We start from the raw sequence: 25,823 nt of genomic DNA on the forward strand, positions 1-25,823 counted from the left end.
GGAATAATCTTCATAATAAGCCCAGAAGATTAAACCTTCTCTCTTTATTTTTTAACCTGCGATGCCTTGGTGTGTCGTGTGGCGTCAACCACAGAAAAGACGTGGCTGCAGACAACCAGAGACCAACACATGCACCCCTCTGTGAGTGTGTGTGTGTGTTAGTTTTTGTGAGAAATAAAATTAATGTGCAACTTGGGCTGAAAATGAACAAGAAAAATGAGCTGCTTGTATGTGTGAAGCCAACTGGCTGTATGTTCTTGCATTTATAGTTTGAGGATGTTGGGGATGCACAGGTCTGCTGGGAGTGAGCAGAGAGAATGCAGCTTGAGGCTTGACCCTCTGTCCAACTGTGCTTGTTGGTGTACACAGTGTGCATGTACACAGTAATCTACATACAGATGATAAAATAAAGTTCTGGTAACACATAAACTGCCGTCCCTGGTAAAGGTGTGTTAAATGCCATGAAATAAATGTTAAATTTTAAACTTGTTTGCTGTAACATAATCTCTTCCTAAGCAATGTAGAAAAATTCAAACTTTAATTAGAGAATATTTATTCAGTTGGAAAAAACAAACAATAAATCAATAAATTAATCTCATTTTAGTGATGGTTTCACTTGTATCCTCTAACATTGGCTTTAAAATACATGTTACTAAAGCATATGCTTATTTATTACTCCATACTTTTTTCTTTTGTAGGTTGATAATAGTTTCCAAGGAACTTCTAATAAGTAATTAATGAGTTTCTCTTTCTTTCTATAAAAAAAAAAAAATCTCTCCAAAGCTTACTGTTGGTGAACTGCAAAAAGTGACATCTTGGGGTCACCAAGTCTCCATAACAACCTTTGTTTTGGAGGCATGCAGGAAAAAAAGCCTTTTCTGACCTTCCATCACATAGAGCGTTTGCTAAAATCTACTGAAACTTTAACTGGACTCTTTACCTTTTTCACATAGGGCTATAGCAAGATTAATTATAACTAGCAACAAACACTCCATATGGGTCTAGAGTGAAACAAGGGATGAACATGTAATGAAACACCCCATGTCCACTGTTAAGTACAGTAAAAGGTCTGTGATGCTTTAGGCCTATTTCTCTTCCAAAGGCCCTGAAATCATGAACTGTGAAATTCTGGTGGCCTCTGCTAGAAAACTGGAATTATTTTATCAGGATAATGATCCAAACCATATGGCAGAAGCAACACAGATATGTTTAAGATACACAATCCACCTTCTACCACGGCCATCTCGGTCGTTAGACCTGAATCTTACAGAAAACCTTTGGGGTGAAATTAACGGAAGCAGGTGTATGCCAGGCCTCTGAATGATTCAGAAAGGTTGTTCAAATGAGAATGGTGAGAGATCAGTCTCTCTCTGTTTGCTTCAAGCTTGTGAATTGTTACAGGTGAAGACTGAGTGCTAGACTATTGGTAAAAGGGGGATGGATGTACAACCAGCAGGGATGTTTCAATATTTGTACCATCTGTGATTTGACCAAAAACAGATATTATTTCCACTGAAGAAATGTACTTAAAATGAAGGTTGGATTTTTATAAATTTTTCATTGTGTTTGTGCTACTACAATAAAAGATGAATTTATGTTGAAGTTTTTTATAAATCTTCACCAGGGATGTCAGCAAGTTTGTATTTCTTCCAAAGTCAGTGACTGTCAAGAATAAGTCAAATTACTACAGATACAGTTGAATGGCCTGATTTGTTCAGAAAAGTAAGACAGAATTATTATTCAACATATAAATCTGTGCAAGAAAAAGCCAAGAGGCTGGTGTCAGCTGCAATCCCCTGACAGGTAATTAAAATTTAAGATCCTATCTTAGGTGTGTGTGTGGGTGTGGATGGGTGTACCTAGGTTTACAGTGAGTCGGACACGGCCGCCATCCAGTTCCAGACGAAGGGTGTCTGCCGAGTTCCGGGATGTGGTTGCCATGAGAATGCCGTAGGCCCGCTGGGAGCGAAAGCGTAGCGAGATGTCCTCCGCCTCAGTGTGCATCGCCACAGGCAGCTGCACCTTCATAAACTTACTGCCGTCATAGGAGAGGATGGTCGCATCTGTGCAGGAAACGTACAAAAAGGGACAGATAAGATAGGAGGAGAAATGGCAGAAAGATGATTGACGTAGGTGGAGGGTAACACGAGGTGGGGGAAAAGAAGAGCACAAAAGCATTCTCTGTCAATGAGTGAATCAGATTTAAACATGACAAAGTATGTTTCAGTACTGCTGCATTCCCTTATTTCCCCCACCGCGACATGTTGAGACTCAAAACCTGCTTCCGACAAATTTATCCCGTCACTTTCCCAACCCTGATTCATCATCACTCCCTCGCCTTGGAGGAGAGAGTGCAAAAATAGCTGCAGCTGGTTGTCTGGCCCCATTATCCGCTTAAATCAAAATGCAAGGTGCCGAGTGTATTAGCCACCGACGCTGACATCCTGGACCCCGGAGTCATAATGTAACAAACTCGGGTGATCCCACTTTAATGTCTTTTGCATACTCATTTGCATATTCATAATCTTCTCTCCCTGCTACCTGCTGGGGCCAGTCCCTAGCCACTAAACTGTTTACCTCTGAGAGCCCCTGTTTTTGTTGGACAGTTACATCCACACGACTACATGAACTTTCCATGCATCTGCATCGTTATCTCTCCTACTTCTTCCATTCCTCCTGTATCTCTCCATACAATTTAGGCTTTGGATTTGCTCACCCTGTTTCTGTGGGAGACGGTTGAAGCCAAGGCAAAAACAAAAAAAACAAAACAAGAGAACAGGAAGGGAGGAAGGCGTCATGAATACTGATGAGCTAAGAAGGAGGGAAACAGAAAGATAGTGTGTGTGTGTGCATGTCAAAATAAGTGAGTGAATTTAAGTGTGAACAGAGAGGGGTTTAGTAAAGTGAGAGCAGGGGGAGAGAAAATAAGGACAGAGCACGAAAGGGAGGAAAAAGACGAGGGAGAGGCAGCAAAGCTCTTGGCTAAAATGCAAATCAACCCTCATTAACTTGAGGAAAAAAAGAAGGTGGTTAGCCTGTTATATCACAGATAACATAACTAACAGCCACACATACACCCACTTGGGTGCACACGTGCATGCATTTTTGATAAGCGAGACAGCTGACTAAATTTTCCAAACCACAGCTCCTGACTCACAACCAGCCAAACATAGGATGGAGAGTCAGTGAGAAGGAAGAGTGCAGGTTTAAATATGCCAGGAAATAAAAAAGAAAGTAAAAGCAAAATGCACACTGGCTGTCACAAGCCATTAAACGCCTGTAGCCTCCACTAAATGGTTCATACCAATAAGAATGAAGAATAAAAATAGTCATATTCAATATTTTCCCTGGTGTCAAGAATTTCTTTATAACTGAGGCAAAATAGAGCTTTATATCTTAATTTCTGTTTAACCTTATCTGTTTTAAACAGATCCTAGCCCATCACTTCCTTCTATGAAATATTAAGCAGGTAGGACGGATCTCTGCTTTCATGTTGCTTATGCCAAATCCTGACCCTTTCAACCTCAGCTTTCTGTTTTTAGCTGACAGGAGTGACTCCCATAGTGAATTTCTGTTGCTGTAGAACATCTGCTTCAAGGTCTGATGTGTTGTGCTTTCAGAGATCGCAAGTGGAGTGCCATCACATAACCAATCTCTGTAAACCCGGAGAGACTGTTCAGCGTTAAAATCGCAGCAGATCCCTGGAGTGGTCCTCTGTTGCTGTAGCCCATCTGACTCAAGGTGCTACGTGTCGTGCATTTAGACATGATATTCCACTTACTTTGTTGGGAATGAGTGGTTATTTGAGTTACTGTTGACTTTCTATTAACATCAGCAAAGCATTTGTGTCCACACAAATGTCGCAAACTAGATATTTTCTGTGGGTTAAACAGCCAGTAAATTAGCAGTTTGCCAGATACTCAGACCAGCCTGTCTGGCACCAACAGCCACGGCACTCTCAAAGCCACCTAAATCCCCTTTTTTCCCCATTCTGATGCTTGGTTTGAACTTCAGCAAGCTGTCTGCCATGTGATCGGTTGATTTACTATTTGTTAAAAAGCAACTGAATAGATGTACCTAATAAAGTAGACGGTGAACATCAGACCAATTTTGCTGTGACGTTGCCAAGCGTACCACTTTATAGAAGCACTCTCATATCAGGCACTTTCAGAACAAGCTATGTGTTTTTAAGTTGTTTTACAAATGCAAATTTAGGTCAGTAACCTCATATTTTCAGGGTGTTTTTGGATCTTAGATACCAGCTGTAAAGGGATAGTTAAAATTACTCCATTATTAGCTGTCAACATCTTACTGACAGTGCTAGGAGTTGTTTGAGTCTGGATGAACAGAAAGAAAGTCTGACTGCAGACTTAAGCTAACTGCTCACCAGAGTGAGGGCAGTTCCATAGCAGAAACATCTTAAAATAACTCCAATCTCAAAACCTTTTCAGTGGTTAATGCAAACACCTTTCAACAAACTTTTACACAGTCAGTCAGTCATTTTCTACCGCTTATTCCATAGTGGGTCGTGGGGAAGCTGGTGCCTATCTCCAGCAGTCTATGGGCGAATGACAGGTCACCAGTCCATCTCAGGGCAACACACAAACAACCACAGACACACTCAGTCATACACTTAAGGGCAATTTGGAGTGACCAATTAACCTAACAGGCATGTCTTTGGACTGTGGGAGGAATGCACGGGGAGAACATGCAATCTCCATGCAGAAAGACCCCCAGCCGGGAATCGAACCCAGGACCTTCTTGCTGCAAGGCAACAGTGCTACCAACAGCGCCACCGTGCAGCCGTCTTTTTTTCTTTTACACATTAGTCACTTTTAAATTGGCAACATTAAGCAAAATGGAACTCCCATCAATTCCTGGCTATAGTACTTCAGACAGTTTATTAACCAAACTGTTTTACCTGTGTCTGCATCTACACAGAGTATGAGATTTCAATCAAAAATGCTGTAATACTTCTCACTCGACAGTAGGGGCAACAATGCCAACATTAACAACATCAGAATAAAAAAAAAAGATTGTGAGCATGGCTAAAGCAGTGCCAGGTGAGGTGTTTTGTTTGAGGCTTTACCCTTTCCTCCTGGGTGTATATTACTTGAGCTTATATGTAAAGCTAAATGGGAAATTCGTTGTTTTGCAGATTATCTGTTAGTTTGGCATGGAGCTTAGAAGACTCTGATGTCTGTCTGCTGCTGGTGAGATACTGACAGCAGATACACAACTCAACAGAACCTCACATAAAGAAAAAAAAAAAAAACTGTCCATTTGGGGAATACACCAATCAACTGGCAGAGTTTTGAAATGTTTTTTTGTCCAGTCAGGTTTCAGGTATCACCTGCTCTGTCCTGATGCCAAAATGTGGTCATGCCTGGTTGGAAACATCTGCATTTTATATACCTCTAATAATAGTTTGTTAGCTAAAAAAAAATCAACTGAAGCTATACAGTGTGAACATAAATCCACAGCTTAACACATCTGTAAGACTGGTAGTTTTAAATTTTTTATCTATAACTGTTGATACTGGCAAGTTTTCTTTCAAGTGAACAACTGTTTTCTTAAAACCATTTCCTGACTTATGAAGATGAACATACCTCCGTCTTTCTTGGAAAAGGGCCACTGTGATAGATCATAGTTATACACCCGGAAAACCAGAAGACAAGGATTATTAGACAACAGCACCTAGTGTTCCTTGGCAATGTTGTCAGTTTTAGAAAGTGTAATTACAAAGATGATTCATTTACATTTATTTTATAGGGATGTCAGGAGAGCCAGTGATTGCAGCACTAGTAAATAAATTACAAAATTGCTTGAGCTGCATTAATTGTATAGAAATTGTTAGGGGTACTAATATTTATTGCACTGGCAATCTTATTTAAAGTAGTTATTTCCAATTAATAAATGTACCTTAATTTAAAGGTTGGTCTGACTACAGCAATAAAAAAATTAATTAAGCCTACTTAGGCATCTTGGTACAGATAATGGCGCTGTAGATATTAAAATTGTCTTTAATAATTTACATTTTTATTAGGCAAGCTCAGCTTTATTAGTTAGAGAATTGTGTATTTTATATTCTTTTGTCATACTCTTTGTATTCATATGAATGAAAGGCAAGATGAAACTTAAAATAAGTGATAAAGTAAAAATGAATCTTTGAGCCAAAGCCCGGTAACTATGTTTGTTTAATAAGGGAGAAGGAGGGAGGGGAAAAACAAGAGAGTGGGAGAATAAGAAAGAAAAAAAGGGATGGAGAAACCGCAGGTAGAAGGCATAAACACAGCCAATCACTCCCTCCATCTGCTTGTCCATCTGTGCTTCCTCAATCCACTGAACCACCAGTTAGTGACCCCTCAGTGCACACAGAGAGGGATGAAGATAAAGATAGGAAGAAAGAGCAAAAGAAAGGAAGAGAAAAGGGCTTGCTGCAGATTCTTGTCCTCTGAAATAAAACATTTTCATATCAACACCTTTCAGGGAGCCTGTGTGCATTTCTGTGTGCACTGTACAGTATATCTGCAGTTAGATGATAGTACAATCATCACTTGAGACGCATCAGTGGTTGTGACACAAACAACATTTCGTCCTTATTTTGTTTCTTGTCTGACTCCATCTCGCCTTTTCCAACAGGCCTCTATCAGTCTCTCTGTCATTTTGCTTTCGATGTGAACTCATACCTTTTCTCATAACTCTCTCTCTCAGGCAGATTTTCTATTCCCATCTCACACACTGTCATATGGTGTTCCAACCCGGTGAATCCTCCCCCTCCTTCCCTCCTCCCTTCTCTGTCATGGCTCCCGCTCCCTGCTTTCTGCACATTTCCTCTCTCATCGATTCCCAGTCATTACATCTATAGCAGTCCAATAGTCCTGTCTGCAGCTTTGCTTCCTCCCACTACTTTTCTTTCACCTTTGCTCCTTCCTGTCTTTTCTCTGCCTGCATTTTACTACTCTGCCTCTGACACAGAAAATGTGTAATTTTTTATTTAAAAAAAAACAGATTTAGCCAAAGATAGAAAACCAGAGCTATTAATATTATTTTGCTGTTGAGCTGCTCTCTTCGCCTTGTTTTCTACCTACACAGTTCAAATACTTGATCATAACATATTGATTAGTGGATTTAGAGAGGTGTGTGTTATTGTCAGGTTCTGTGCAAGATTGGTTCAGCTCTTATTTGGCAGACTAATACTACTTTGTCTTTTTGGGCAATTAAATAAGGAATAAAATCACATTTGGGGTCCCACAAAGCTTCATTTAGTTTCTATGCTCCTTAGCACTGAAACCAACCTCCTGAAAACCTGAGAAACTCTTAATTAGGACTGAAAAACATTACCGTTTACTGTAACTTAAAAGAAAACTTTACAAAGTTAATTTTGATCAAGTCTTAGCTATTGATTTGTTTTAAATGTGCATTTTACTGTTTATTTATTTTATGTGATACTTAAATTATTCTTGCTCTTTTAATATATTTTATTTATAATTTCCTTTGTTCCTTTGTATAAAGCACTTTGAATTACCTTGTATTTGAGTGATGGTATATCAATAAAGGTGCATTGCACTAATCCCTACCTAATGCCCTCTTCTTCTGCCCTCCTCGCCGCATCAGAAGAGAGGTAGTTGAGGGTAAACTCCATTTCATCTCTTTTATTTGAAAAGGACTTTAGTCACATTTTTATCTACCATAAATTTTTATGAGGGTGCCTTTTTAGCACATCAGAGAGAGTACTGTCATGCTGATGTAATCTGCTGGGATGGGGCTTTTAAAGGAAGAAAAACATAACTCAAAGGTATAATGAATAAAATTTTACGACCCAGTATAACTGATGAACATAATGTATTTACGAGGGTGGATGGGAGTGTTTGTGACTTAACTACTTTAGACTTTTCGCCCTTTATCATCCATCATCTGTCACTCATTCCATTGGCATTACTCAGTGTTCTCAGAATGACAAATGCCATTGTGACTATTTTACATCATGGCATTTTAGAAATGTTTCACAAAATGTTGGTGTTTAGTGGCTGTTTTTAGTTAGCTGACTCATCTGTATTGTGTGAAAGAGGGTTTGTCATTGATGAGTGTGACAATAGCCTGCCAAAGTCTATTTAAAGTGTTTATTTCTCACCCTCCTCCTTGCTAGCATCTCGTCATTCTTACCTCGCTCGCAGGAGCGCCCCAGGTACCCAGTCCCGGAGCAGTCACAGACATAACGGTTCCAGCCCTCCCTGCAGTTGCCATTGTGCTGGCAGGGGTTGGACAGGCACTGTTTGGGCAGCTCTCTGGAGCACGAAGGCTTCACTCCAACTGCCCGTTGGGCCTCAGCAAGCCGCCTGATGTCTTTACTCTGGCCATCCACAAACAGGTCTCTGATGCAGCCTACGTAGCCATAGTTTAACAGGGCTGTCCAAACCTGAATAACAAATAACCAGCATGCAATAATTTTTTTTTTTTTTTACATAGTAATATACACATTGCAACTCATGGTAGGGGTGTGTTGAAGCTCAACTCTATTGTTAAAGTGAAGTCTGTCTTGCAAAGTACTGTCTAGTTGTTTTTGTAGCCCAAGCTGTGCTCAGGAGCCATTGAAGACACATAGGGGCATTATTCTTATTAGGTTGCTCTGGAGTGTCACCATCTCTGGGTATCCGTAAGTTTTGTCTCAGTTGTTTTGATGTTGCAGTGTCTTGTTGCACTTTGAGATCATTTTACTTACTCCTTTATTATTTTGTGTAAAGAATGGTAGTTTAGTTGTAGAGGCATAGAAAGCCATTAAATTGAATCAAGAAAAATTCTAATTTCTCCTAAATCAAGAGCACTCTTCTGTGAACAATTACAGCAGCATAGGGTCACAAACATACAATTGTAGGCACTAAGTTCTGTTTCTTTTGCCTATACATTTTCAGCAAATTTTATTTTATTTTTGACCTTTTCAAGAAATATGATTTGGACCTTTTAGGACAAATTTTGAGAAACCTTACTTTAGATCTTAGAAAAGGTTTTATAATTTTTTTCCATGCTGAGAGAGACCAAAGGCATCCACACAACTAGTCGTGTAGATATTGCACACACTGGAACAAGTACATAAATAGAAGATCTGGAAAAATAGAACAAAAACCAAGTACAATTTCTAAGCAGGATGAGAATGCAAGGAAAAATAGTCATTAATAGCAAATCATAGATGGAAAAATTGACTCCACACCTTTGCTTATTACTTGTGCTTAAACCCCCTAGAAATAAATAGTGGATTCAAGTGTAGAGTGATGCTCTTTCATGAAGTAGAGACTCTGTGCAGGTAGGAGAAGGCGTCACTTTAAAGCAACGTGGATCTATCAGAACCATCACCGTTAATTCTTCCATTAATCATGTACGAGCAATGTGCCACAAAGAAAAACACACATCATCAATCAACTGCTGGTTAACGCACAGCTTGGAAGGCAGTGTTTTTTAGCTGATATGGTGGCTTTTTGCATTTTAGATTACCTTGTTTGTTGGTATCAATGCAATCCAGTTGTGTTATATCGACCATATTATAAATATAGCCATAAATGGAGCTTTTGCTGTGAAATCTGAGCAGGGTATCCAGCAGAAGAACCACATGATATGCATCTTAAATGATGCAGCATATTCTTAGATATCTTAAAATATTGTTCTGCTAAGCTCAATCTCTAAAGTGAATAACAAATGTCTGACCAATTAAAAATTAAACAGACAAATAATTACCCATGGTAAAGTGATTTGAGAAAAATCGAAAAAGCCTATTCTTACCCGTTTGCCTACTGGATAAGGCAAGTTAAATAAAACACTACGAAGCAGGCAGATCAATATAGTGTCCAATGACTCCAGTCAGATCTTTTCTTTTAAATAAACTTTAATTATTTATTTTATTTTAATTGACTAACAATACTGCCTCTAAAATTGAATCATATCGTTTTAGTTTTTTCACGTTTTTTAACCTTACAAACGTAAACCTCAATGTTTTTATTTGGATTTGATGTGTTTTAACAAATCAAAATGATGCATAATTGCACAGTGGAAGGACAATGATACATGGTCCTTATAATCTTTGACAAATAAAAATCTGAAAAGTGTGTTGTTCATTTGTATTGAAGGTTCAAAACTTTTTAGAACCACCTTTTGCTGCAGTTGAAGGTACTAGTCTTTTGAGGTATGTCTCTCCCAGCTTTGCACATCTAGAACTATTGCACTATCTGGAATGTTTGGGCTTTCATCTAAAGTTTAGTTCAACTGGATTGAGAGACTTTTAAGTCTTTTGCAGCTTCTAACAGCTTTTCTTCAAGGATTACACTGTATTTACCTCCATCCTACTTCCCATTATATCTGAACACTTTCTCTAAAAACAGCCTGTACTGTATGATGCTGCCACCACCATGTTGCATGGCGGGAACAGTGTGCTCATGGCGTTAGTTCCCTTCCATGCTTATGGTCTGCAAAACCTAATAAAATGTATTGAAGTCTGTGGTTGCAACATGACAAAAATGGGGAGAAGTTCAAGCTGTATGTATATTTTTGCAAGGAGCTGTATCCTATTGTTGTAGCTTGCAGCACTTTAAAACACAAACCTCTGTGGGAAAAATGAGCCCAGCGCGATCCTCGGGAAGTCCTCCGAGATACAGGGTGTCATCCAGGTCCAGGATCTCGCTGTCTCCCGGGGCCGTGTACGCTGTTCTCATGCTGTTCACCGAGATGGTTCCTACATACATCAAAACAACCTTTAAAATTGTTCTGACCTTCAGCATGAACATTCTCATCACAATCTACAGTGTCATCATCGCCACCACCTCCATTATACCATCATCATTCTTTCTCCTCCTTATCATCACCCACACATCGCTGTTATAATCAGAGGCAATTGAAATCTAAAACTACAAATGTTTAAGTCATCGCCCTGCAAGCTGGGGTGTGCTTCAATAATAATTCAATAACCCAAATAATAATAAAATCAATGTATGCATTAATCCCAAAGGGAAATTAAATTACCAGTTAGTATTAGAAGTTTATTAGCTTATATATTTATATATAATGTCTGTATACTGTAAGGACTTGAAACTGAAGTCAAATACCTTGTTTGTGCACACAAACACATTTTTAAATAACTTAAAAACGTATAGGCACGTTTATTTATTTTCAGCTCTGACATGTGATTTGAATGCTTCTAAAACTATAGCTTACCCAATATCAACATCTCTCTAAAATACACACATTTTGCTAGAATGAAGTTACTTACTGACACTGGGCTTTAGTCAGCTATTGAAATGCCTGTTTTCAAGCAAACCTTTTCCATGATGAAGGAAGTGGATAAAGTAACATGAATTATTTGATTTTAATTGCCTAAATATGCAATTTTAAACCAGTAATCCTGTTTCAGGAGCAGAATTATTTAGGATATTTTAGACCTTTTAAGGCTTAAAATTAAGAATAATAAATTTAGGATCTTTTGAAAGATTTTGATAAAAACCTGTTAACTGCAACAAAAGGGGTTGAGATGTATTTGAGTGTTTGTGCTACGTCATGCCCGTTTCATGACTTCAGAAAATGCTGACCTCTGATGGGAGACTGTGGCCATTTGGTGGTAAGAGATTTGTACAACTAGTTATAATAGGATAGGATTAAGATGAGTTGCAGATTCAAGCTATTAACACCCCATTTCTGGAGCATATAAACCATTTTAAATATGCCCATGCTAAGATGAAGCGATGGCACTACAACATAAAGCGACTGTTTTGTTTCCTTTTATTTGCTTCTTCTTAGTATTAGCCAACTCCAGCTGGGTAAAAAGCACTCCATTCAATATTGTGCCACCAATAAATAATTAATTCACTTATTTTAAGATATTTACACAGTTACAACATTCAAATAAGACCCCTGTCGAGAACACTGGCAGCCTGTGCTGAAGGCTTCGAGTCTATAATTAACACAGGTAGAACAATGAGAAGTGCAAGGCTGAGCAGAACATATAAACAAGCTGATTAAAATAATTCTTCATTTTTCCAGTGCTCTGTGTTAATTACATGTAAAATTCTGAAGAAATAGCTTACAGTTACCAGCAAGCCATTTCCTTAAAATCAATCAAATTTATGTGATATACTTTGTCACTATCTTGAATTAAAAGTTTTATCGACATCTGCATCATACAAAGCATGCTGGAATGTTTGATTTTAAAATCCCTAAAATTTATGTGCTAAAACTATTTTAATGTTTACATCACATTTCAGCACCGGCTGAGTTTACCTGAGCGTCCGTCTCTCTGGAAGTCAACATGGTACCATTCTCCGTCGTTGACCTTTCTGTCGATGGCCTTGGTTTTTGTGGTTCCAGAGCCCATGTCCAGCAGCAGGTACAGGTGACCATCCAGCATTTCAATGGCAAAAAAATCCACCTATATGTTCAAAATAAACAGCATCAGCATGCTGGGAAACCGGCGGAAATAATAAAAATGTAAAATGGCATTGCACAGATGCAGGTGCATCCAAGTACAATGGAAAAGTTAATATTAATTTAATTTTAAAAAGTGAAGCTAATTTTTTTACAATAATTCATCACACAGTGCTATGTTCCAAATGTTATATATTTACACATATATATATATATGTATTTCAAATATATATAAAACTGTAAATGTTTAAGATTATGGCTTTAAGCTTATGAAAAGACTGATCAAGACAGATTTTTGATGCACGTTTCAACCAATGCAATCATTGGGAAGATTGCTTGGTCGACAGTTGCCCAATAGACTCACTGACATCCTCTACAAGGAGGTTAAGCTACAAAAGGTACTGGCTAATAAAACTTGGTGTTTACAGAGTGCTTTATCCAAGCTTATTGAAAGAACGTTTAGTGGAGGGAAAACCTCAGGAATAACCACAGCTTTGAAATGATTGAGAAACAAGACTAATATTACTATGGGTAATGCATATATTAAATACACAAGTGTAATAAATGTACTTGTTGATGATTGTCATTTATTGAGATGCACCTGTAGGAGGGTTTCTGCTTGCAGGCACCCTGATAAAATTTCCTTAAAATTAATTAATCTTTTGTTGCAGTACCATAATCAAACATAGTATTTTTCTTTTACCTCTCACAATCTTCTTTACAGTGCAAAATGGCAAGATAAACTTGTGTGTCTCATCCAGCATTGTTGTTTTAAACGTTTTAATTATTGCTCTGAGAGTACACATGGGAAAATTCAGGGGTACTTATTTTCTGGTAAAAAAGATCCGGGTTTATAAAGAGCAAGACACATCTAACTAACTAATAAAGCATTTGTTCTCTTATCTTTCCCATTTGAAGAGTGCCTAAGAGTGATATTTATACCTTGAGGATGCGGAACATCATGGATTACAAAATAAAAGGTCTTAGATACTATAATCAATAAAAAAAATGTTTCAGTTACATTAATAATGCAGTAATTGTATTAGATTTTTCCACTGAAAAAAAAAAAGCAATGGTTGGATCTGTTTATATTTCCAAGTGTGACATTATGCTGCTGCAATAAAAGATGAATTAATTTTTAGATTTTTTGAACATCTTTTGCGTGACACCAATAAATGTGGAGGAGACTTTATGCTATATATATGTTTAAAAATTATATTTTTAAGTCCTCACATATGTACTTGAATCTAAATGTGGGTTCATGGTTTTTTACTTTAAAGCTTAAATACAGATGTTTTAGGACAATCAATGTTATTCACATAAAAATATAAAAAAAGGCATATTTTTTGGGCCCAATCTTGAATTTTTAACTGAAACAATAATAATTCATGTTCAATATAAAACATAGAGTTTTTTTCTTTCATTGGCGAACAATGACATTCAAGCATCATCTTTTGATTAGCTATTCATGGTTCTACTCTCTTCTAGCCTAAAGTCAGTGCTAATTTCTTAGTTTCACCTTGACAGTAGGTGGGGTGCGGGGGTCTTTGCGCTGCTGTTGTCTGGGTTTGCCATGGCTGAAAAGCATCAGTCCGTTTGGCTCGGTGGTCCTGAAGTCAAATGAAATGGATCCAGCCTTCTTCGCCATCCACTTGCTCAAAGCCACAAATGACTCTGGGGTGTCAAACGTCACTGGGTCCAGTGTTGCTACACTCTCGCACTTAAAGGACACCACACCACTGACCTGTGACGGGTGCAGAAAAACTAAGATGTAAAGAGGTTTGAGGCATTTAGCAGGGTGGGTTTGTAAATTACTGCATTCAAAATCAAGGCCAAAAACTGTTCCTTTGTAGTCTGAAACTGAAATGAAGCCAGCTCCCAGCTGTGAACAGAGTAAAAGACCAAAGAGGTTGAATGCCTGTAACAAATGTAATCCCATTTAGCTGAATCCCCTATAGTTTAAGACTCATGGGACATGGCAAGAGGTTATGATACAAAAAAGTGCATATGTTCTGTGTGTAAGAGGATATTGTATTGTTTAATATAGTTAAAAGTGATTACCTTCATCTTTGGGTCGCCCTGTTTGGCCAGTCTTGAAAGCTCCAACCGTACATCATTGTTCTTGTACACCACCTTAACAGGGAAGAATGGAACGAGTGAAAATGTATATTCAATAAAAAAAAAAAAAGAAGCTTTCAACTCTGATCTTAGGTCTGTCACAACAATAGCGAATGCAATGATGGACTACTAAAGAGAAAAACCTGAAGAAACATCGGCTTTTTTACAAGTTTAAAAATAGAAAACATAAAAATGTACTTAATTTAATATATCAGGATTTTATGTGCTACACCAATTATGCATAATTGTCAAATCAAAGGAGAAGGATACATGACTTTTAATCTATTTGTAAAAAGTGAGGCGTTTATTTGTATTTTGTCCCCTTCAGTCAAAACGTATGTTTTATGGCAATTACAGTTGCAGGTCTTTTGTTTCTATCAATTTTATACATGTAAACTTGTGTGTTCATTCTGCTTTTCAAAATAGCTCAAGCTCAGTCAGATTGGAAAGAAGGTGTCTGTTAACATCAATTTCCAAGTCTTGCCACAGGTTCCCAATTGATTTTCAATATAGACTTTGACTGAGCCATTCTAACACATGAATATGCTTTGATCTGAGCATTTCAAGAGCTTCTGTGCATGCATGCCAAGAAGTGTAATTCTGGTCGTATCTCTGCATATTTCCTGAGTCCCCCTACAAGGCTTGTGTCAAACTTTAAATGGGACCTCTTACGGCTTTTTCGGGACAATGGCATTCTTCGTGGCACCTTTCAAAAAAGACCAGATTTTTGGAAAACATGACTAATAGCTGTTCAGTCAAAATTCTCCAACCTGAGCTGTGGATCTCTGCAGCTCCCGCAGAATTACCACAAACCTCTTGGCTGCTTCTCTGATTAATGCTCTCATTGCCTGACCTGTCAGTTTAGGTGAATAATCATGCCTTGGTAGGTTTGCAGTTGTGCCTTACTCTTTGCATTTTCAGATGATGGATCGAACAGATCTCTGTATGATGTCTAGATCTTGGGATATTGTTGTATAACCTCACCCTGCTTAAAGCTTCTGTACAACTTTATCTGACCTCTCTGCTGTGTTCCTTGGACTCTATGATGCTGTTTCTTCATTAATGTTCTCTTACAAACCCCTGAGGCCTTCAGCTGTACTTATACTGAGATTAAATTAGACACAGGGTGAACCCTACTTACGAATTAACTGACTTCTGAAGGCAAGCGGTTGAAATTAATTTTATTTCATTGTGTCAGAGTAGAGAGGGATAAATACAAATAACACATAACACTTTAGATATTTGCTGGTAAAAACATTTCAAAACAATGTATCATTCTCCTTTCACAACACAATTATCCACTTCTTTTTATTTGTCTATCATATAAAACTCATTAAAATACATTTCATTGAAGTTTGTGGTTGTAAAGTGGGAAAATGTGAAAACGTTTAAGGCACGGCACTTCGTTACTATACAATTAACCATATTTTTCCATCTTTCATTCAAATGCAGCAACCTTAAGAGCACGCTGGGCCTCTTTAAGATCAGTCCTTTGAAACATCCTGACTCTGCCACTTTCATAAGAGCTTTTTTCAATTTTGTCCTCTTTGGTTATAGTTTTCTTTCATTCCCCTTTCCAAGACACACACTGCATTATCACTGTACCGCATGAGCATAAAGAGTGTGCCCGATCATTCTGATGCTGACAGGGACAAGCTTGCACAGGCTCCTCTTTAATAAACCAGATCTTCTCATATGACCTTTGAGCAATAACACTGGTCCTCTGCACTGACATTCCACCTCTGCTTTCTCATTTACTGTTCGTCTGGGGCATTTGGATGTGTTTGCAAAGATACTAAGATGGCTCTTGAAAATAATAACTTCTGCAAAGTGGCGTTAGCATGTGGGAGCGTGTTTGTGCGGAAGAATGTGCCTACGGCACAGCAAATGCTCAGAATTGTTATAGCCACGATTGTTCACGCGTGTGATTTGCTGCATACATCTTAATTTGCTCACACGGATTATCATATCATTGTATTAAATATGTAAATTTGGCAGTGGAGGGTTCACTTTGACTGTGGCGGTCTTGTTTAAACAACATCAGTCTTAATGAAGCAACACAGAGAGCATTCAGCACCAATACAGATAGCTCTCTGTTTGGCACATCATCTGTCGGCTTGTTGGGTTGTTTGTTTATGCCTCTTTGTGAATCCTGTGTGAGTGAAAGTGAAACTCAGTCAGGTTGTGTATTACATAAACAAGACGATGTATGAGAATTTAAGTGGTTTGAATTCAAAGGTGCTTTTATTTTGGTTTGATCAATTTTGTTTCTGTGCATTTGTGGGCACATTTATGCAAATAAACATGTGTGTATGTGCTCTAAGACTCCATTTATCAGCATACAGGCATGTGCATTCGTGTGTCCTCGTCAGTGTGTCATGCTAGTCTCTGATGCTCCGGTGTTGTGGCCCATTTCAAGCAGAGCGGATGGATGGAGCATCTCTGTGGCGTAGCTAATTAGCATGTTAGAGCTTAGTGCTGTATCTTCTCCCTCAACGACACTCATCACTGATTCTGTCTGATGCTGGATGGGATTTGTGTGTCTGGGACTGTTTGTGTGAGTCTGCCAAATGGAAGACTTTTCTGTGTGTGTGTATTAAGTGACAATGTGTGTGAAATGTTTGTGTTACGTGACAGAAGGAGGGAGGGCAATAGAAGGAAACAAAGTGTAAGTAAAAGAGGACTATTTTACGAAAACATGGATTTGTGCAGGTTGAAAGTATAAAACAAGACAGACAATACTGAAAAGTTAAAGTTTACTAGCTTTTAATAAAGAAAATAAATGAGGAATGTGGTGCCTTGCAAAACCGTTCATACTTGTAAAGCTTTTCACATTTTGTTTAATGAGAACCACAAACTTCACTGCAGTTTAATGGGATTTTATGATAGACCACTACAAAATAGTGAAACACTGTAAAGTAGAAAGAAAAGGAAACATGTTTTTTAAACAGAAACATGGAAAGTGCGGCATGCATTTACACATCTATTGACTGAAAATTCTGCCCATTCATTATTGCATTCTAGTTCAATCTCAGTCAAACTGGTTGGAGAGCAACCGTAAACATCAGCTTTTAAATCTTACCACAGCTTTCCAAGTGGAATCTGGACTTTGACTGGGCCATTATAACACCTTAATATGCTTTAATCTAAACTATTTTACTGTAGCTCTGGCTGTATGTGTCGGCTTTTGTGTTTAGTTTACTGAAAGTGGAGCCTCTGCCCCAGCGTCAGGTCTTTTGCAGCTTCTAATACAGGGGCTTCCAAAATTCAGCCTGCAGGCCTTTTGTGGCCTTTGGATTTATTTGTTGTGGACCTCTACTAAAATTTAATAATGGTATATTTCAGCCTGTGGGCTTATGAGGTTGATGCAGAATTACACCATTTGTAAATTTTAAAGGCAATATTTTTTATGATTTTGAGGTTTTACAGAAATCACAGAGACAAAAAAAAAAACTTTTTTCGTTGGCTTTGCCATGTTTTCAGCTTCGTCCATCTTCCCAACAGCTCTGATTTGCCTAACTGTCCCTGCTGAGGAAAAGCATCCCCATTGCATGATGCTGCCACTACCATGTGTCACCGTGGGGAGAGAGTGGTCAGCATAAATGCGTAAACACTTTTCAGACTTTCATTTGTGAACTAATTTTGGAGACAATGCATCATTTTCCTTCAACTTTCCACTAATTTGTGTTTACCACATAAAATCCCATTACAAAAATAAAGTATGTGGTTGCAATGTTTGAACAATTAGAGGTATGAATACTCCTGCAAGCTACTGAATACTCTGTTCTTAGTTTAAAAAAAAATTCCTTTTACCACATATTTTGTGCATGTGCAAGTGTCTCCATTATGAAACACACACAATTTCAACACCAAGTATTTTTCTATTTACCCCTGAATATCTTCAGCTATTTTTAGATCATGATTAGTCCTAGCAAGGTTAGTAAATCCTAAAAAGGTTTATTTATAAGCCTCTCAAATGGCTGAAAAAACATATGGAAGACAACCTAACACAACATAACCTTTTTGTTCAACAAACCTTGGATTATAAAAAGAAAAACAATGTAAAGTTAAGTTTATTTCATAACATTTTTCTGATCATACCATCTAAAATGGCATAGAAACTAGAGAGGGACAATTGGAAAAGTATGTTTATGTACAATAAAGTGCTGTTGTTGCAGTGAAAATAATATCCTTTATATGTTTTTCAGTATCTGCATGGACGACCTACTCTTTGGGGTGTACGTTTGCAGTGACTCAGGTAAAAAGTCATTAACAGTGTGCAATTATGTATTTGTTTATTTATCGGAAGCCATAACAGTAGGTTATCACATATTAAATGTTTTCATGAAACAGTGCAGCTCTAATAAAGACAGTCTCAAAGGGTAGGCTCTGACATCGTAGAGGACAGAGTTGAACCAATATTTGTGGGGGGGCAAATGCGAATGTCTATTCGGTGTCTAAAATTGGACTTGGACTTTATGAAGATTTCACCTTTAGGGAAATTTAGACTGGCCTGAACCTAAAGTTAAGCTCAAAAATTATTTATACCCCATAGGTCTTAAATCTTTTAATTTAAACATTATGTTTGTTCTGACAGGAAGTAACATTAACATTTGGAGAGTCCTAACTTGAATCGAATAAGAATCTGTGAATCGAGCGAAAGATTAGGCTGATGGCACGAAGGCCTTCCAACCAAGACTCAGAGCTCATTCCATACAAGATAAATCATCAAACAGCAGTGGAAACATGCAAAAAGTAGGTCAGCATTTAGAGGAATGGTTTAGCTGCTGTAATTGCAATGAGCATTTTTCTACTGATTGTAGAGAAGGGTATAAATAATGTTCGACATGCCAGTCAGTCAGTCATTTTCTACCGCTTATTCCATAGTGGGTTGCGGGGCAGCTGCTGCCTATCTCCAGCAGTCTATGGGCGAGAGGCGGGGTACACCCTGGACAGGTCGCCAGTCCATCACAGGGGAACACAAAAACAGCCATGCACACACTCATTCATACCCCTAATTGCAATTTAGAGAGACCAATTAACCTAACAGGCATGTCTTTGGACTGTGGGAGGAAGCCGGAGTACCCGGTGAGAACCCACGCATGCATGGGGAGAACATGCAAACTCCATGCAGAAAGACCCCCAGTGGGAATCGAATCCAGGACCTTCTTGCTGCAAAGCAACAGTACTACCAACTGCGCCACCATGCAGCCCGTGTTTGTGTTCGACATGCCATTTTTGTTAAAATCTAAATTAAATCCGATAAATTATGTTTTTCAAAACTGATAATCATTTTACATTGTTTTATATCTTTTGAGAGATATTGTCTCATTTACTATCAGAAACAAAATGCAAATTGAAATCGGTGAGGAATATAAATCATTTTGGGTTTAACTATGCACTTACAGAATCTTAGATAACTATTTAGTTCACATTTGCTCACTGATACTTTATCCTTTGACTTATATCACTGTTTCTGAATGTGTATTTAGACCATTAAGCATGCATCACACCTCTTTGAGACAGCCCATGAAGTTGTTGCTGACAGGAGAACCAGGCAGGTCAGCTGTGCTGGGACTCCCTCCCACATAGAAGAAGTCATCAGAGCCTAGCATGGTGTAGTCCTCCTGCGTGTAGCCCGTCGTGGTCAGGATCCCGTCCACGGAGATTGTCACCTACACAACAAAGCACAGGGAAAGGACACGCTATATACTTACACCAAAGGCAGCGCTAAGCGCTAGCTAAGCGCTGACCAGCCAAATTAGCCCCCGTTACCATAGCAACCAAATGTATGTGCCTTCTGTTTGGAAAAGCCCGGATTGGTTTTGGAGAAGGGATGGTTGTGTTTCTGGTGGGATTTGATTTGGTGCATTTGGATCAGTGCTGACTGTGAAGTTTACCTGAACCGATCTGATTGTGGACTTTGCTGGTAATACTGGGACTACCATAATGTTCATGCCAAATCACTCAGTCTTCCTGCACTCTGGGAGCCAGACCATGTGGTCCAGCATCTTCAGACTGTAAATAGCAGTCAGTTCATTATTCAGTATGGTGACTCTGTGTGTGATTAAGTTGGACTTGCTGAAACTCAGAGCTTTGGCACACCCAATATTGGATTGGGACTCTTAACATACAGTTTTCATTAACTTTAACTGCAAACTACTCACATTATAGAACAAACTAATTCACCCTGCTTAATGCAGAATCAGAGTAAATATTTTTGTCTTACTTTAGTGGCTTACTAATGAAAGTTTTCATATGATTAGCTTCTAAGCTGCTTTACATATTAGGTAGAAAATGCAATAGAATTTACTTACTAGTATACACACAACATTTCTCCTAAATGGTTTACCTACAGAGACATTAGTTCTTCTGTAATTAAATTAACTCACTCTGCTGTGTAATGGCCTCAATAGGGGGTTTTAGCTGTCACAGAGATCTAATGCTGTCACATGCAAGTTGCAATTAGTTTTATCACTCAGATTTTCTGCAGTACATTACTAACCATTTTTAAGTGCCTATAAAGCTTTCGAGCACATTACTACAGTGTTAGCATCGCCAGGCAAATTTTGCCCAGCCAGGCAGCTGTCAGTTAGGTCTTCACAGGCATCTTCGTGCTACACAGCAGGTTAGTTCTAGTTACTGGTTAGTAGTTGTTAGTTGCAGCACTGCTGACAAGCAAAGTGGTGTTACTTGTGGTAGGTTACTGAGATCAGGGTTAATGATTTTCGATGCTGTTAGTAGTTGTGATGATGTCATGTTACTATGTGAGTTGTGATGATGGTGTTAGTTAGTTTGTGGTCTGAGGGGGGTTTGTTGGATCAGCGAGTATGAATGAGATGACACACAGAACACACACGTATTGATGTACACACAGGTGTTAACAGTGCGAAAGCTCATTCCACACACATTTAAGTAGATAAAAAACATGCAGCCTGCTCCTCTGCATGCAACCGCTGGCAGAGAGGACACAGCAGATTAAAAACAAAGGACAGAATGACTCAGAGGCACCATGAGGAACATGCATAACAGATCGTAGGACGAAAAAGTCAAAAAGAAGAAGAAAAGAAAGAAGAAAACGGGGAACCTCTCAATCCACTTTGTGGAATAATCAAAGGATTTCTTAATTAGGACATGCAGGGGGGTTGGGGCTCAACATTTGCGTGCATGTGAGAGATGAGCCAATCTGTGCACGCCTACATGTCAGTCACAAAGTGATGGAGTGAAAAAAAAAAATAGAAATAGGGGAGGAAAGGGAATTTTTTAAATAAAAACGTGGTTGGCAAGGAGAAGGGAAGAAGGGATCTTTAAGCATAAGAGATTACCAACCGCATTTATCCTTTTATTGGTTTATTTTTGATGTCTATGATTCAAAAGGAAATAGACACGGGGAAAACCCAAACTAAGAAACAATTAGAATGATATCTACCGAACAATGGAGTTTGTTTACCATAGCGTGTCCAATGCCTGAGTGCTTTGTAGGAGAGGGGGAGAAAGGAAGGCAAAAAACTGTGAACAGAACAACTCCGGGAACAAAAAAAAGAAAAAAGCTAGAAGGCCTCTGGTGAGATTAGTAGGTTGGTTGGAGTGGTTTTGCTAGGAGAAGGGCACAGGTTAGGTTAGTAGAATGAATCATTCCATGGATGGTGGTTAGTTTCACTAGCAGGTTAGTTCAGTTAGTAGTCAAGTTAGTAGTACAGACAGGCAAACGGTTGAGGCAGTGCACAGGAAGCACCTGAATGCTGGTGAATCCTCAATGTTCTTCTAGTTCACTCTTTCTTATTTGTTCATTTACACACTCGCCCACAAGCACACACTCGACTGGGAAAGCACTCACCTAGAGCTGAAAGCAGAGCTGGCCTGGTGGGTAACCCACTGTAAACTAAGACCGAAACCTCAGGTGTTTTCTTACTACCACAGCATCGCTGCAGCTGAACAACAGCGCACTGACGGCAGCTTCTACATTGATTATTTTCTTCCTGCGGACTACAGTCTGCCCTTCATCTGCAGAACGCTATGCGGTTCACCAAAGTCAAATACACACAGAAGCTACCTAAAACTAAACACATTCATCAGTTCAATCTGTGAAACATTGCTTGAAAAAAAACCCAATACATTTTGTATTATTTTGTCTTTTGTTCTTGGTTTTACATTTTGAATTTAGCAAGAAAAGAGTTTTGTTTTCAGAAAATAGTTGGTAATATCAAACAAAATTTCGAATAGGTGACATTTTCAGAGCTTTAATCTGAAATAAAAATGTTCTTTAAAAAGCAAAACTTCATAGTAAGAAGCCAAAAACAAGCATTATTATTTGGAATTTACTCCTCAACTATATTACATAGAACTGTAGCCTATTAATTTGTAGGGGTGTAACAATATATTGAGCTAATAAGACAAGATGGTGCACAATGCTGGGTTTATGAGGACGAAACTAGACATGATTTTAATCATATTTTTGGGGTAAACTAAAGTTTTTTGTCTGTTTATTATTCACAAATGAAGCAAAGGTTTTACAAATCACAATAAAGCTTTAAAGTATCTATATTCAAAGCAGAGTATTCCAGTTTGACTATTTCATAGTCATATTTCATAGTGATTATTTTAACCTAAACGTTATCAAATGGAGTCAAGGACCATTAAAAACAGTTTATAAAGCCATTTAGTTTAGTGCAAACAATAAACTGCGAAGTAGATGCTAACTTTAGCAGCTAACGGTTAGCCAATGGTGATATTCCTATAGTGCTTACAAAGTTGTTTCCATCTATCATCAAAATTTTGTGCAATAAATTACCTGAAAGAGTAAGAGGCTTCATCAATCTATTTATAAGTAAGTGTTGTTGAAAGGCTTAATAAACCATCTTAGCTAAATCTGTCAACACAATAGGTCAATTTAAGAGAGACTATTTTCTTATTTTATAATAACACTCTCAAAAGGAGTCAGAGGCTACCAAATTTAAAGAGGCAGTTTAAGATTTGGCAGATAATTCTCCTAGAATCTGATCCAGATTAGTTGGTTCCAGAGGCTAATACTAACAGCTCATCAAAGAGAGGCTAAGACCAAAGCAGACTTCTACCGCCTTGAAACCCTCCTGTCTAAAAATCACCATACAAACACTGTTTTACGCACCTTTAAACTGCTGTTACATTTGCACAAGGCTTTTATTTACACAAAAGTGGATAATTATTTACACACAGAAATGAAGATAGGAGGTGGAGCGCCACTAATGATCTTCCTGTGTGAAACACATGCTGAGAACGGAAGAAGTCAGTTGTTTACAGTCAGGGTTGCCTGACAGTTTCCAGCCCAAACCCAACATAAAACCTGCACTCCTTAATAAAAACCAGCCCAGATATCAACCTCTCTTAAACCTTATGTTAAAAGCATAAAACCGTTATATGCATTTATAAAGAACACAGAACCCTGTTCTTTTTTATCATGAAGTTGCGATTTTTGTATTATAATACTTGCAGTGAGCTTTAGAGACATCCTCTCGGGGGGATTCACAATTTTAGCAATTTATTTCTCACAATATTGCCTGTTCAGGTGAGAAATCTTGTTTAAATTAATATTAAACAAAGGAATCCTAAGCTTACATTTTAAAGTTGTAAAATATCTACCAAATTAACATTTTATGGTAAAATACTTTTATATTGTAGTGTAGTAAGTAATTTATTTACAGTAAATTTCTTATGCTATGACACCTGGCTAATTACAATGGCCTCACTTTGATGAAAAATATTATGGGGATTTAATATTATAAAATCTTGTTACACCCCTATAGATTTATAAGCATTGGGTTATTTTACCATTAATATATCTATTCTTTCTGATGTCTTTTTTTGTCCCTCTTGTAACTCAAACTCTTAAATCCTTATCATCGCTTCTCCGTTCCACATGGCCGCTCACTCTTCTCTCTACCCCTCGTAGTCTGGTTACCTGTCTCAGGTTGCGGGTGACTTTGACGTCGTGCCAGGCGTTGTCGTTGAACTTGCCGTTGACGGGCTCCACCAGGGCTTCGAAAGCCCCAGAGCCAAGATTAATGACAAGGGACACGGCACCGTTCTTTAGTGCCAGGTTCACGTAGTCGGCTGACTTGCCCGTGTGCAGCATCAGGCCGTTGCGCTGTAGGGTCTTGAAGGACAGCGTGATTTCGTCACTGCTGGACTGGATGGGGTTGGGCGACAAGTCGTAGCAGAAGTACTCCGAGCCCTTGAAGGTGGCAACATACTCCTCACGAGCTATAAAGAGTGGCAAGCAGGAGAAAAGAAGAACAAATACATTTGTAAATGTCGCAGGGTTGTTGAACATTATTCTAATGATTAGCACGTTATCTCAGCTATAATGCCTCTTCCCACACTGCTGTGGGAAGAGGCATTAAGAGAAGAAAATGGTGGGTGTTCATCAGAGCCAGTCAAGTAAAACAAATCTCAGCTGGCTGGTTAAATTTGATTCCAGTGTTCAGTACAAAGACATATTCCCTAAGATGCTGAAATTGTTGTTATTGTCAAGCAAAGTCTCAGTGATGCCAGCAGTTGGAAGAAACACTTCCTTCAGTACCTCTAATCGCACCATGGAGTGGTGGGTAAACAAGCTTTGATCAGTCATGTGGGTTAGAGATTAAACAGTGTGGATATGAGAGAGACAGTCGTGAAAGTGGAGCGATCCAAACTCGTTATGAAACCTGCCACCCTCTCTTTTGAGAGAACAGCTGTGCTGGCAGTCGAAAATGATGTGGTCTTGTTTGACAACATTGCTCATTTCTCGAAGTTCAGAAAAAGACAGAATTTTTGGGTGTAAGATTGTGTGGCATGCGTCGAGGTTTAGAGGAATTTGATAAGGTTGGGAAAAACTGTCGACGGAAATGGAGAAGAGAAGCCTGCAAGCATCATGGCAGCCAAAGTCAATTATAGACGCTTGCAAATATATTCATAGCCGTTGAATATTTATGTTTTTTCACAGAACATTAATCAACGAAGTAGCCAAGAGGCCCATGTTAACTCTGGAGGAGCCACAGAGATCCACAGCACAGGTGGGAGTCTCTTTTGATAGGACAACTTTAGGTAAGGTATGGTAAGGTAAGTTTATTTATATAGCGCTTTTCAGTAACGAGACACTCAAAGCGCTGTACATACAATTACAATACAATCACAAAGAAAATAAACACAGATACAGACACAGAAAAACTACAATCCTTCTGAGAAATCTAAAAATCTCTGGCCAACATTACAATGATACAGATAACATTAATAATCCTTTTGTCCTTTAGGTCTAGCATTCCTCTAATCTGGCTTTTATAGAAGAG

General features: G+C 38.5%; 1 protein-coding gene across 1 annotated transcript in view; it reads right to left on the reverse strand.

The window, feature by feature from the left end:
• nrxn1a (neurexin 1a) overlaps positions 1–25,823 on the reverse strand; it is a 99,600-nt gene that overhangs the window by 35,352 nt on the left and 38,425 nt on the right. Inside the window, 9 exon segments of the mRNA XM_047376692.1 lie at positions 1,860–2,063; positions 8,167–8,419; positions 10,590–10,720; positions 12,259–12,406; positions 13,922–14,146; positions 14,464–14,535; positions 20,034–20,195; positions 21,971–21,994; positions 24,458–24,759. Of these exon segments, the coding sequence (XP_047232648.1) occupies positions 1,860–2,063; positions 8,167–8,419; positions 10,590–10,720; positions 12,259–12,406; positions 13,922–14,146; positions 14,464–14,535; positions 20,034–20,195; positions 21,971–21,994; positions 24,458–24,759 (1,521 nt within the window).

The sequence above is a fragment of the Girardinichthys multiradiatus genome, chromosome 10 (genome assembly GCF_021462225.1).
Source record: "Girardinichthys multiradiatus isolate DD_20200921_A chromosome 10, DD_fGirMul_XY1, whole genome shotgun sequence".
In the NCBI taxonomy this organism is placed as follows: Eukaryota; Metazoa; Chordata; class Actinopteri; order Cyprinodontiformes; family Goodeidae; genus Girardinichthys; species Girardinichthys multiradiatus.